The following is a 13,804-nucleotide window of genomic DNA, read 5'->3' as shown; positions in this document are numbered from 1 at the left end:
TAAGCACTGGTCTGTAAATCTTTGTTTATATGTCCATTGTATAATGAATAAACATTATAAATGATATGATGGCTCAAAAGCTTTTTTTTTGCCATACCACATAATTAAAGTACCCAACTTTACATGTATATTATCAAACGTGCATGGTTATATGCATAGAAAATCAAGTACATTGTACTACCTAGACATTTGCAGATTCTAGATATACATGTATAGTTAGTTATATATAAATAACATTGACCTACTGAGTAGGTTCTTCAATGTCATACTTTTCTGCAATCTCTTTCAAAAGGGGGGCTTGCAAATTCACAAGGGCCACACAAAGTTGAAATATTTTGGTGGATAGGTGTCTATACTGTGATGGTATATGACTCAGAATTTCAAAGTTCTTTATTCTCTCGTTTGCCCGCTCTACGTGGATTCTGCTTCTTCCTATTTTATAACATAACTGAGCTTCCTCCTTTGTGAAATGAGACTTGTTGGTAAGAAAAGGTGGGATATTAAGGGTTACGCCATTTGGAAGTTTATCAAATATATTGAATCCTTTGTCGGCCAGTATCATATCACCAGCTTGCAACTTCTCTAAGATGCCACAATGGTCCACAATTGCAGCATCGGAGGTTGATCCAGGATACAGATCTGAACAAAAGACAAGAGCAGCATTAGGTGCAACACAAGTTAAAGCTTTCACAGTGTGGCGACTCTTGTAGTTACTGTATGCTAAGGACTGGCTATTCATATCTGTTGGGATGTCTTGTGTCACTTCTGTGGCATCCATCGCAATTCTTGCCGATGAGAATTCTTCAAATGACTTTGGCATGGATCCTTGGCATTTCAGTTGACTTGGTATTCCGACAGCCTTCATGACCCCTTCAAACAAAATTTCATGCAAGGCATGCACAAATGTGTTAATAATATTGGACACAGTAGCACGACTAGTGTTGAACCTCTCTGCTAAATCAAGGTCCCTGCAGTTGAGTCGTAACTTCATTAATGTCATCAACAACTGATCACCGACACTGAAGTTAATCACAGTCCACCCACCATAGTAATTGAACGGGCCCATTCTCTCCAAGAGGTTCTCCAAAATGTGAAAAATATCTGCAGGATATGACGTATACAGCAGCATCTGTACCAGAAAAAAAAACAATCACTGTTATGTTATAAAAATACTGTTGAATCTATGATTAATAATGTTTTGAAATTGAAAGCCCAAAAGGAAATGTTTATTTTTTCCTTACAAACTGTAAAAATCTATAGTTTTGTAACATACCTTTTCAGGATCATTAATTATGTTCCCAATTGTCATGGATGGTTTTCTTAGCTTGAGCGTATTGATTTCTTGCTGCAACTTCAATATTTCCTCTTCCATGTTTTTAAGAGAAGCTGGAAGAATAACAACAGTATACCATATATAGTCCTTAGTATATATGCATATGAATATAGACAACATATAGAAGCACTTTGCTTGGAAGCAGAAAACCACCATAAATGGGTATTAAATTTCTGGTTTAATGTACAAGTACTAGTATATGTACATGCATTTGTATCTGGTAGTAATAACACATTTCATAATAGGTTGGTACCTTTATTATGTTGAGGATCTGATGTCGCATATCCATGATCATGAACCACAATTATGCTGTCTGGTACAGGCATTTTAGAATCAGCCTCAACATCAACTTCAGCTCCCACATCTATGTTTGAAGCAGATGCTTCCACTGCAGCAGGTTTCATGAGTTTACGTCTAATAAGAAAAAACAGACTTGTATACTATATGACCTGCCATTCCACTTGATTTATATAGTGAAGCAGTAGCATTTTTCTGCTGTTGATTATTCAGTAAAATATTTCTTTATTGCACATTTAGATGCAGAATTTATTCTGAACTACATGTATGATTATACATCAGTATGAAATACAATTGTTCAGTAACATCATTGTACATGTACAATTCACATGCACATGTATAATCATTACTGTGGGTTACATGCATGCACTTAAAAATGATAATTTATTTTCATATATTATAATTAAATATATAATACTGTGCATTAAAGGTGCTTGGACACAGATTTGAAGTTAATATTTTCTCAAATTTTCTGTATAATTTCATGACTTATATGTTGCTATAGCATTTCATACTAAAATATAATAAAAAATCTTATTTCATCTCGAAGTTATTAAAACTTCAAATTTCTGGACGCGTTGGATTGACACATCCCTGCGCTTTCACATAACGGTATTTTAATTTTATTCTTACTACTTAAGAAAAGTGGCAATTTTTTTGTGTATTAATGAAAAATATTAAAACTATAACCCAGAAAATTTGGAGTAGAATTGTTCGAAAGCAAAACCAACTCACAGTATTGTAAGTCCGTGCTCAGTGGTGTGTGCAGAGTTTAACGATTGAACACACCCGGTGAATCATAAACATTAACAGAGCTCGTGCCCTGTTTACATAAACAGTTTACGTTTCACGGATGTGTTCAATTTTTTAAACTCTGTACACATCACAGAACATGGACTGACAATACTGGTGAGTTGGTTTTGCTTTCGAACATTTCTACTATGAATTTTCTGGATTATAGATGTAATATTTTTCATTAATACATAACAAAATCGCTTCTTTTCTTAAATATTAAGGATAAAGTTAAAATTTGTGTAAGTGCAAAGATTTGTTAATCAAACGCATCCCGGAATTCGTAGTTCCAATAATTTCCAGATAAAATAAGTTTTTAATTTTATTTTCGTGTGAAATGCTATTGCAATATATAGGTCATGATATTATACAGAAAATTTGAGAAAATATTAAGTTCAGATCTGTGTCTAAGCACCTTTAAAATCAACAGTTTCATAGCATTACTTTATTGTAAGTCTATATACTTGTAAATATCAGATAACACAAACTGTTTCCTATAATAATGTAAATGCCAGGTCCGGCACAATCTCTTGATTTAGCTATATAGCTTGATTTAGCTATATAGCTTGATTTAGCTATTCAGAATAGCTTGATTTAGCTATTTCATCAGACTTTTTTCTTTTGTTTGTTATTTTTTCAGCACCTTGGTGCAGTGATAATATTCTACCTTGAACTCTTCTGAAAAAAATGCATGTAAAAATAACTCACCAAATTGCATCTCATTGAGAGACTTTGTAATTAAAGTTGTAAAAGTTTTGGGGCTATATAAAGCAATTGATTTGTGACCATACAGTTATTTCTTGAATGAAATTATGAAGGAGGTCAGTTATGGTCAACGGGATAATTGATTAGTTATAATTCAGTACAATGAGAAGCAATCATACTTATCCACACCTCAACACACACAAGGTAGTGAACAGTTACTCAAACAATGGAAATTCATCTTTTGTTGTCTTGTTCAAAAGCTGCAGTGTTAGAAGTATCTTTGATTTGGATTGTTTTTTTTTTTTTGTTTTTTTTGTTTTTTTTTGTTTGGATAGCCCACATTACATATATGAAATTGAATGGTCAAATACTTGCAACTTTTTTGTTTATTTCTTACAAAAATACATTTCTATGAAAAACTGCATATAAATAGCTTTATCAAGCTATTTTGAATAGCTTAATAAAGCTACATGTATACAGCTATTTCAAGCTATATAGCTAAATCAAGAGATTGTGCTGGACCTGTGTACATTATTGTAATAGTGCTTGAGCCAGTAAATTCATAATATTTGTATTTGTATAACTACGATTTAATGATACCTTTTTGGTGTGGCAACATCAGGAAAACATCCAACGTTTTTACTATAACTAAATATAGTTGGGCCGTTCTCCTTTTTGCCGTCCACAAAATGGCAGCTACAAATCCTGTCATTAGGATTATAATCCCTATCCGCTCTCCTGAAATGATGTGTTTTAACGATAAGTAACTATGTTTCGGCCTATAGTATACTTAATTTTGCATTAAATTCATATACAGTCTTTATTCAATCATTTATTTATACTCTTTACGGATTTTTTTTCCGGTAGCATTTGACATCAGTCTGTTCGACTTTTTATGTATGATTACTTACCTACATCTTTCAACCCATCGTTTCCTTTCTTTGAGGTCGGTTGGAAACCTGTATAGACTGCACTGCAGATTTTTACCGGTCTTGTGCGTACAACCGATGGCAAAACAAAACACCATAGTAGTTCACTCTATTTGTTTACACTGTTGAGGTACCCGGAAGTGGTAAAGCGAAAGTGAAACCAAACGAGACTTACGGACCCTATAAAACACATCAACAAAACAGCTTTGGCGCAAGGGATTACCCTATTTATTTTTAAATAAAAATTTTATAATGCTAAGAAGAATATTCTATAGATTAATAAAACTGCTGCACAAATCCTAGGCATTTTCTCATTTGATCGGAATTTGAGAATACTTGTACCGGACTGTACATTTTTGCCCTTATTCAACTTAAAACTTTACAAATAGAAATTATACAACTGAGCTGTTGATATTTGTGCAGCAATACTAGCAAAGTTTGGAATATTTTGCTACTAAATATACCTTGTTTCAGTTGAATAAAATAGAGCATGCCCTTGCGCCAAAGCCTTTTTGTAGACATCCGTTATAATCTTGTGTAGCAGGTTTCGACATTCACGCTCATCACCTCGTCATTTCCACCCCCGGATGATTTTTGACGACTTGATTTTCAGTCTGGCTCGCCCAAATGACGACCTGGGAAGAGTTGGAAATATTCAATAATGATGTTTAATATTTTAGAATAAACTTCATAAGGCCTTGAAAACATTGTTTCCTGTAACCCAACGACCCATTCAAATTGCAGCCGCGTTGATTTTTCTTTCTGCCAAATCAGTGTTCGATCAATCAGCTAATGCAATTTTTCCAAAAGTCTTAAATTAAGTTTTATTTGAGATATAAAATATGTCAACCTAGTCAACAATCACCTTAAATATAAAGAGTAATAGCGAGCGCAGCGAGCGGGGCAAAGCGCCGCTTGCAATGCGAGCTCTAACGACAACGCCTGGGCGAAGAGAAAATTGACTTACACATTTTTTTCCACAGTAACTTTTGGACCCACACTGCATTGCTTGTTTACGCTATGTTCTCGCAAGAATAACAACAAAAGTTTAACAAAAAATAAACTCGCCTTGATTTTTAATGGATATATTGCAGATAAATTGTAAATAAAAGGTTCTTCATTAAAGTCAACAATGTTCAGGCTTCGGTTTGTAATGCAACTTAAATACGACGTCATGTGACGTCAGAGTCTAGACGCACTAAATGTCACATGCAGTTTGACGATCGAGCCTGATCTAAATTAAACCTGAATAAATTTCTGCGCTCGCCCTAACGGTCGCACTGTCAACATATTAATCATCATTGTAACATCTAGCATTTCCCCCCACAACTTTCTGATGTTCGTTTTCTGCTGCTAGACAGCCATGCTGGGTGTCCACTGTAACACACACCCGGTTAATTCAGTCCAGGGATATTTGACCCTATTATTTTGGCCTTTATAGTAAGTGAAAATGAATGTTTTAGCCTAGAAACTTTATTATGTATCAATATGTGAGATTGTACATTGATACATTAGCCAAAAGAAAAAAAAATCCCGACCTACCAACCCTCGATTTTTTTTGGATATTGCAGGAATCAAACATTTGTTCGGGCAACCTGAAATACATTCGGGCAACCTGCGATCAGTCCCAGGGTTGCCCAAATGGCGAGACTAAATTTTGACGAGTGTCGAACCCTGTGTAGTAAAGAACAATGACGTCATAATATGACGTCATGATGTGCAATGGTTATCTCATGTCGCGGATACCAAGTATGTATTAGACAATAACTTTTAACTTTCTCTGTATGATAAATATAGTCCATACGCATTTTAATAGATTATTTGCATAGAAATGCCTATACCTAGCCTTAACTCACCTGCGTTACTCCGCGACTCTAGAGCAGATGCTCTAACCACTGCACCACGCGGGCGACAAAGCATCATGGTAAAACAAAGTACAAAGTAAAGTTTTATTGTAAAACGAAGTAGTAGAGGTATAACAGTAAAATAAAGTATAAAAGTATCATTGTAAACCAATGTATAAAGTATCATAGTAAACCAATGTATAAAGTATCATAGTAAACCAATGTATTAAGTATCATAGTAAACCAATGTATAAAGTATCATTGTAAACCAATGTATAAAGTATCATTGTAAACCAATGTATAAAGTATCATTGTAAACCAATGTGTAAAGTATCATTGTAAACCAATGTATAAAGTTTCATAGTAAACCAATGTGTAAAGTATCATTGTAAACCAATGTATAAAGTATCATTGTAAACCAATGTGTAAAGTATCATTGTAAACCAATGTATAAAGTATCATAGTAAACCAATGTTTAAAGTATCATTGTAAACCAATGTATAAAGTTTCATAGTAAACCAATGTATAAAGTATCATAGTAAACCAATGTGTAAAGTATCATTGTAAACCAATGTATAAAGTATCATTGTAAACCAATGTATAAAGTATCATTGTAAACCAATGTGTAAAGTATCATTGTAAACCAATGTGTAAAGTATCATTGTAAACCAATGTATAAAGTATCATTGTAAACCAATGTGTAAAGTATCATTGTAAACCAATGTATAAAGTATCATTGTAAACCAATGTATAAAGTATCATTGTAAACCAATGTGTAAAGTATCATTGTAAACCAATGTATAAAGTATTATTGTAAACCAATGTATAAAGTATCATTGTAAACCAATGAGTAAAGTATCATTGTAAACCAATGTATAAAGTATCATTGTAAACCAATGTATAAAGTATCATTGTAAACCAATGTGTAAAGTATCATTGCAAACCAATGTGTAAAGTTTCATAGTAAACCAATGTATAAAGAATCATTGTAAACCAATGTGTAAAGTATCATTGTAAACCAATGTGTAAAGTATCATTGTAAACCAATGTATAAAGTATCATTGTAAACCAATGTATAAAGTATTATTGTAAACCAATGTGTAAAGTATCATTGTAAACCAATGTATAAAGTATCATTGTAAACCAATGTATAAAGTATTATTGTAAACCAATGTATAAAGTATCATTGTAAACCAATGTGTAAAGTATCATTGTAAACCAATGTGTAAAGTATCATAGTAAACCAATGTGTAAAGTATCATTGTAAACCAATGTGTAAAGTATCATTGTAAACCAATGTATAAAGTATCATTGTAAACCAATGTATAAAGTATCATTGTAAACCAATGTGTAAAGTATCATTGTAAACCAATGTATAAAGTATCATTGTAAACCAATGTATAAAGTATCATTGTAAACCAATGTGTAAAGTATCAATGCAAACCAATGTGTAAAGTTTCATAGTAAACCAATGTATAAAGTATCATTGTAAACCAATGTGTAAAGTATCATTGTAAACCAATGAGTAAAGTATCATTGTAAACCAATGTATAAAGTATCATTGTAAACCAATGTATAAAGTATCATTGTAAACCAATGTGTAAAGTATCATTGCAAACCAATGTGTAAAGTTTCATAGTAAACCAATGTATAAAGTATCATTGTAAACCAATGTATAAAGTATTATTGTAAACCAATGTATAAAGTATCATTGTAAACCAATGTGTAAAGTATCATTGTAAACCAATGTGTAAAGTATCATAGTAAACCAATGTGTAAAGTATCATTGTAAACCAATGTGTAAAGTATCATTGTAAACCAATGTATAAAGTATCATTGTAAACCAATGTATAAAGTATCATTGTAAACCAATGTGTAAAGTATCATTGTAAACCAATGTATAAAGTTTTATAATAAACCGAAGTAGTAAAGTTAAATATCACAGTAAACTAATGTACAATGTTAAGTTTCATAGTGAGAAAATTAAGAAAAGTATCATTGTGAATGAATATTCAAATAAAGTTTCAAGGGAAAACAAAGTATCAAAGAAAGTTAGCTTAAAAATGTATCAGAAACAAGAGACCCAAGGGCCTTATCTGTCATCTGGGTATCATAAAACAATTAAGAGGATCTACAGAGTAGAAAATAAACTTGTAGATGAAGCTTTTTTGCCCAAAAGCAATAGAAATAAAATGATCAGAATCAAGGAAATAATCAGTCTACTAATTCGTAACGACTCATAAATTAAGTTCTAATTTGTCCTCCATTAACACTATTACCATGAAGACTATAAACAAACTATTATTTTTAACCCATATTTTAATCTCTCACATTGGCGTCTCGTAGTCTTTAAAGAACATTTAATAAGATATTTTTGTCTCATTTTTATTTATCTATTACTTGCAAGTCTTTCTGATAATTAAAATTATGAAAGTACTCTTTGTATTATACCAAAAAAATCTTGCATAATTTTCTTATTGAATGAACCTTTCAAGTACATTATTTATAGTGATTATTTATCAGAACTGAATGGCAAAGGGAAATAACTTCTCTCAGTATAATACAAATTAATAGAGCCCTGGTCAGGACCAGAACACTTGACCAAATGGTCTATATGTTCTTAAATACCCTTGCTTATTAAAACTTTTACTCTGTTTACTTCCGAGATGTTCAGGGGCATAGAAGATTTTCAAAAAAAAATGCATTTTCACAACAGATTCAATACAACCCTACCCTAACACCAGAATCCATGACCCAGGGTCACGAAATTCACAAATTTGGAAGAGATACCCTCATCATCATAGCTATGCACCCCCCCCCCCCAAAAAAAAAATACACCAGAATCCCTGATCCTGTATCTGGGACCACAAGTTATAAAAAATTTATAAGAAGCACCCTTGTTCTTCATACACTTTATCTGCTCAACACTAAGGACCATACAGGATCATTTAATAAAATTAATGCATTTTCATTATATTATCAATAGAACCCAACCCTTAAACCAGAACTTCTGATCCAGGGGCCATAAAACTCACAATTCTGGAAGAAGCACTCCTCCTCATCAAAACTATACACTTAGTCTCTTTGATTTGTAACCAGGAGCAGAAAAGAAAATTTTCATAGAAATTATGCTTTTTCACTCTACAATCAATATCTCCCTCCTTCATCAGAACCCCCCCCCCCCCCAACCCTGGGGCTATAAATTTCACAATTTTGGAAGAGGCATCCTTCCTTATCATAACCATGCACTTAGTTTATTTAAATATTACCCAGAGCAGAGTAGAAAATTTTTCAAAAAAATTAATGAACTTTAACTATATAATCATATAATCCCATCCCCTTTATCCAGAACCTTTGACCCTGGGGTCATGAAATTCACAATTTTGGAAGAGGCACCCTTGCTCATCATTACTGTGTAAAGGGAAAGGGCAAATTAAGTTTTTAGAACTTTTGTCCAATCCCATTGTATATATTCATTGCAATAAAATATGTTCAAATCAGCTATGTGCTTAATAGTTTTTTAATACCCAGGAGCAGAGAAGATCTTCAAAGAATTTATGCATTTTCACTATATAATTAATTGAGCCCTGCGCTAACACCAGAACCCCTGACCAGGGGCCACGAAACTCACAATTTTGAAAGAAGCACCCTTGCTCATCATAAGTATGTACTTAGTTAGTTTGTTTAATACCCAGGAGAAGAGAAGATTTCAATTAAATGATGCACTTTCACTATATGATCTATATAGCCCCGCCTTAGCACCAGAACCCCTGATCCTGAGGCCATGAATTTCAGAATTTTGGTATAGAACTCAATGCTTAATACAATCATGCTAACCGTTTGAATGCTTGATATCCAGGGGTAAAGAAGAAGACTTTAAAAATTGCTTTAATTTTGATGGTTTTAGCCTCACCCCTCAGGGCCCGGGGGAGGGGGGGGACTAATACTTTCATAATTTTATATTCCCCTTCACCAATAGATCCAATATGCCAAAATTAGTTGAAATTGGTTTAGCTGTTCAAGAGAAGAAGTTGAAAATGTTCAAATGTTAATGCACAACGCACGACTGACGACGACAGAGAAAAAAAGGGAATAGCAATAGGTCACCTGAGTGACACAGGTGCACGTGACCTAAAAAGTATTTTTGAAAATCATCGTACAAGGTAAAGCATCATAGTGAGCCGACGCACGAAGTAATGAATCTTAGTAAACAAAAGTATAAATGTAAAATATGAAAGGAAAGAAGTATGAGAGAAAGTGTCAAAGTAAACAAAATATGTCAAAGCATTGCCAGCAGGTTACTTAGTTACTTAGGTTGCTTAAGTAACCAACAGGTTACGTACAATCCGTAAATATTCAAAGACTATATTTGGCAGACTCAATTTTATCATAGCTGTCCGCGTGGCGCAGTGGTTAGAGCGTTCGCTCTAGAGTCGCGGAGAAAGGAGGTGATCCTTACGTCGCGGGTTCGAATCCCACTGTGAGACGTGGAGACCGGTCTTTCGGATGAGACCGTATAAACCGAGGTGCCGTGTCGCAGTAGGTGCTGGCACGAAAAAGATCCCTCACTGCTCAATGGCCTTGAATGCCGAGTATAGGTCAAAATTTGCAGCTCTCCACCGGCAAGTGGTGGCGTCTCCATATGAGTGAAAAATTCTCGAGAGGGACATTAAACAATAAAAAACAAACAATTTTATCATACAACAGAAAAACGGAGCAATTTATTGAACATATTGAACACATTGATCGAATTCACACACAAAATAATTTCGAAAATAATCAAAACAGCTTTCAGTTTCCCAACCATCATTCGTAAATATTATACATCTAGGCACCTTTAGTAAATTTAGGTCATTTAAGCCAGGGTCATTGACGACGAAGTCCGTGAAATGTACCTCTTCACCATTGTCCCATCTGATGCTACTATTGGATACTTTAGCTCCCAGCCATATAGATTTATCTGAAATGGGACCAGTGACGAAAAATCTTGAAAAACATACTTTTACTGGTTAAATTATGTCAACAACTTTTTCTATTCTTTAATTATTTAAGTTTAACCTAATTTTAAACATGTATGTAAGGAATTGCAAAATTCTGATTTTATTAATTCTATACTACGAGAAGTAAAAACGCCTTTGTACAGTGGATATCAGTCATAGAGGATGTCGTTTTCAAATCACAAAGTCGTGATATTACAATGGTTTTTACGTGAAAAATAATTCAATTTAAGTCGATTCATATATAAAATTCAGTTTAAAACATATTCTACCTATTTGTGAAACTGATTATTATGCAGGCAATATAAAAAAGATGTCAATTGCATAAATTTGTGATATGACGCTCCTCTGAATCATGTCCTAAGGCAATTTACAAATTTGGAGTTTCCTGAGGAACGCATGTGTAGCCTGCCATAGCATCATAAAAGAAATAAATAAAGCTGAAATTTAACTAAAGTATGTGTCACTATTGAAGTGTATTTATTTAAACAATAAAATGCTTTCTTTGGTTGTTAGTACGGGAATTAATGTCGCAGCTGTTGCAGAAAAAATACAGAACCCGTGTATATCTTCATTAAAAAAACACATTCAAAGTAAATTAAAAATGTCAATGCATAATTGATGGAACAGCCGTTGCTTAAGAAATCTATGCATGCAGGTGGCTTGCTTAGTGTTATTTATGGACTGATTAACGGCAAAGGTTTTCATAAGAAATGAAGGAAATAATATTCAGTGGATGTAAATATTTCTTTTTAAGAACAAAATAACATTGTAGTTCATGCAAAGAAAAATAACACACAGGATATAGTGACTGCGATAGAACCATAAAAGCTAAAATGAATAATTAAACTGAAATTATTATAAAGATATTTATCTATTTATAAATAAGTTTTAATCTTCCCTGTAATATTATCAGCTCAGAGCATTGCTTGAATTGAGTTATCAAGCCAATTTACAAAGCATTCAAATTAAGCTATCAAACTTCCGGTTTGAGAAACAACAATACCTGGAAATTGTTTCCTTATAAAATCATTTTCTTCTTTATTCCCTATTTTTACAAGGTATCCACCCTCAGACTCACATCTACTCTGTTAAAAAATGTTAATGAAAAGGTAGATTAAAATAGATATTCAGTATCATACAAATTTAAAAGCGATTCAATTCAAAATCTAAAGTTTCAATGTAAAGCATTGGAGATCTTACGTGAGCAAATTTATGTTTAATATGTTATTTTATGAAGATAATCTATTTCTGTTACGTTAGCAGAGTCAACGACTAGATAAACATAAGCCCTAATTCATATTTACTTTCCTGCCGAATCAATAAACAAGACAAGACCTAGACTTTCAGATAAAATGTCCATGTATTCGCTCTTCCTGCCAGAATATTCGGGTAGTTTTCTAAAACTATTATTGTCTCGTCTTAGTTTTTTTCAAAAGCAAGAATTGTATTGAATTTACCTTCGCCTCTTGAAATGAAGTTTTTCTCTTTGACAGTCGATATCTGCATTCTTTCAATAAATTTTCTGTCGGTAAACACCATATAAAATTGTAAAATTATTAAATTGAAGAGAACGATCATAGGCCTTTATGCCTGCTGTTCAATACTATTCAGGAATAATGAAGAAAATATATTTTAAATTAAATTAAAATTGTTAAATTAGCAAAGAGAACATGAAATATCCAATGAAAGAGCAATTTTACTTACTTGTAACAAATGGAAATTCAATGCATATTGTGTCTGAATTTTAAGCGACAGTTATATTACCATTCATTTAAAATTTACTGGTTGATGGGTCCTAAACTCTTAAATAAACTGGAAGATACCTTTTTCCTGCTGAGCATAATGGTAAAATCCTGAATTTGTTCCAAGGGAAGACGATGCATCCGGATCACACTTCATTTCCTCCAAATTGTACAAAAACGATGTCGCAGACAGCGCTAAAGATTTAACTGCGCAATCGGTGACGCTGATGACGTCATTATAAATGTTTGGTGGAAAGATCAGACGGAATTCGTCTTCCTCCGACTCAGTACTTGAAGGAATACGATAGTAAAGTGCTGTCCTAATTCTGTGAGAATAAGCTTCATATTGAAATGTTTGATGCAGCACCATGTTAAATGTAATGCAGAATGTCAAACATTGCATTCTGTTGTAGGACGTGTGTTACTGCTGTTTAAGCTGCTGAACAGTGTTTCTATTAAGAGTTCATTTTTTCTCCATCATGTATAGTTGTTTTTATTGGATATGAAAAGTTGATAATATTATGTTTACCTTTCATAATGAAGATAACTTTCCTTCAGAGTTAATTTGCCTTTGGAACTGAATGAAATCTGATTCATAGGCAAATATTTTTCATCAAACTTTCCGCTAATCAAGCCTTATCAAGCCTGAAGAGATACTTTGATGCTTTCAAAATGATCTATTTATCGTTAAGCAGAAGTGCGTATGGATAAATAAAGTGTATGTCATTCATTCGTTTTCCTATCATAATTTTTGCAACTCATTCCTCTGGTTTTCTTAGAATTTTTTAAAACATGTTACGTACATATCTTCCGTGCACTAAAACTCGCCAAAATATGGCTGAAATATTGCCGTCTCGGCGTTAAACAATTATAATAATCAAGCAATTCATGCATTAATCTTTGATTTTGAGGAACAATACAAGTCCTGTTATTTAAAAAGACTGACCGACAAAATTCTATTTAAATGATATTTCTTCAATGAATAATGATGGAATGAACAAAATCTTGTACACATGAACCCTCCGCACAGACCTATAACACTGTTTATTGAATTCCATGTCAATGAATAAGGACACAGTTTCAGTTTACCAGCATAATTGCATTATTCCCAATAGCACTACTCGTTCTGCAAAAATTATTTTGTATTATTTTAATCTGTAAA

General features: G+C 33.0%; 2 protein-coding genes across 2 annotated transcripts; both read right to left on the bottom strand.

Moving 5' to 3' along the window:
• Positions 1-241: 241 nt before the first annotated feature.
• Positions 242-4,220, bottom strand: LOC133202004 (uncharacterized). Its single transcript, XM_061337786.1, has 5 exons — positions 4,039-4,220; positions 3,728-3,865; positions 1,587-1,747; positions 1,274-1,386; positions 242-1,129 (listed from the first exon to the last, which is right to left on the bottom strand). The coding sequence occupies exons 1-5, from the start codon at positions 4,152-4,154 to the stop codon at positions 242-244; spliced, it is 1,416 nt and encodes a 471-aa protein (XP_061193770.1). The 5' UTR covers positions 4,155-4,220.
• A 6,401-nt stretch (positions 4,221-10,621) lies between these two features.
• LOC133202003 (collectin-12-like) lies at positions 10,622-13,012 on the bottom strand. Its single transcript, XM_061337784.1, has 4 exons — positions 12,724-13,012; positions 12,358-12,422; positions 11,904-11,985; positions 10,622-10,860 (listed from the first exon to the last, which is right to left on the bottom strand). The coding sequence occupies exons 1-4, from the start codon at positions 13,010-13,012 to the stop codon at positions 10,622-10,624; spliced, it is 675 nt and encodes a 224-aa protein (XP_061193768.1).
• Positions 13,013-13,804: the final 792 nt, after the last annotated feature.

The sequence above is a fragment of the Saccostrea echinata genome, unplaced genomic scaffold (assembly GCF_033153115.1).
Source record: "Saccostrea echinata isolate AGI-Se365-2 ecotype Australia unplaced genomic scaffold, CSIRO_AGI_Sech_v1 ptg000046l, whole genome shotgun sequence".
In the NCBI taxonomy this organism is placed as follows: Eukaryota; Metazoa; Mollusca; class Bivalvia; order Ostreida; family Ostreidae; genus Saccostrea; species Saccostrea echinata.
The sequence above is the reverse complement of the archived record's forward strand: the minus strand, read 5'-3'. Positions and strand labels throughout refer to the sequence as shown.

Excerpts from the sequence above, each read along its gene's own strand:
- LOC133202003 (XM_061337784.1), bottom strand. The coding sequence starts at position 13,012 with ATGGTGCTGCATCAAACATTTCAATATGAAGCTTATTCTCACAGAATT. Across the intron at positions 11,986-12,357 it reads CTTCATTTCAAGAGGCGAAG|AGTAGATGTGAGTCTGAGGG; the intron begins GTAAATTCAATA and ends ATTTTTTAACAG. Across the intron at positions 10,861-11,903 it reads TATAAGGAAACAATTTCCAG|ATAAATCTATATGGCTGGGA; the intron begins GTATTGTTGTTT and ends GTCCCATTTCAG.
- LOC133202004 (XM_061337786.1), bottom strand. The coding sequence starts at position 4,154 with ATGGTGTTTTGTTTTGCCATCGGTTGTACGCACAAGACCGGTAAAAAT. Across the intron at positions 1,748-3,727 it reads GATGTTGCCACACCAAAAAG|ACGTAAACTCATGAAACCTG; the intron begins GTATCATTAAAT and ends TTTTCTTATTAG. Across the intron at positions 1,130-1,273 it reads TAATTAATGATCCTGAAAAG|ATGCTGCTGTATACGTCATA; the intron begins GTATGTTACAAA and ends TTTCTGGTACAG.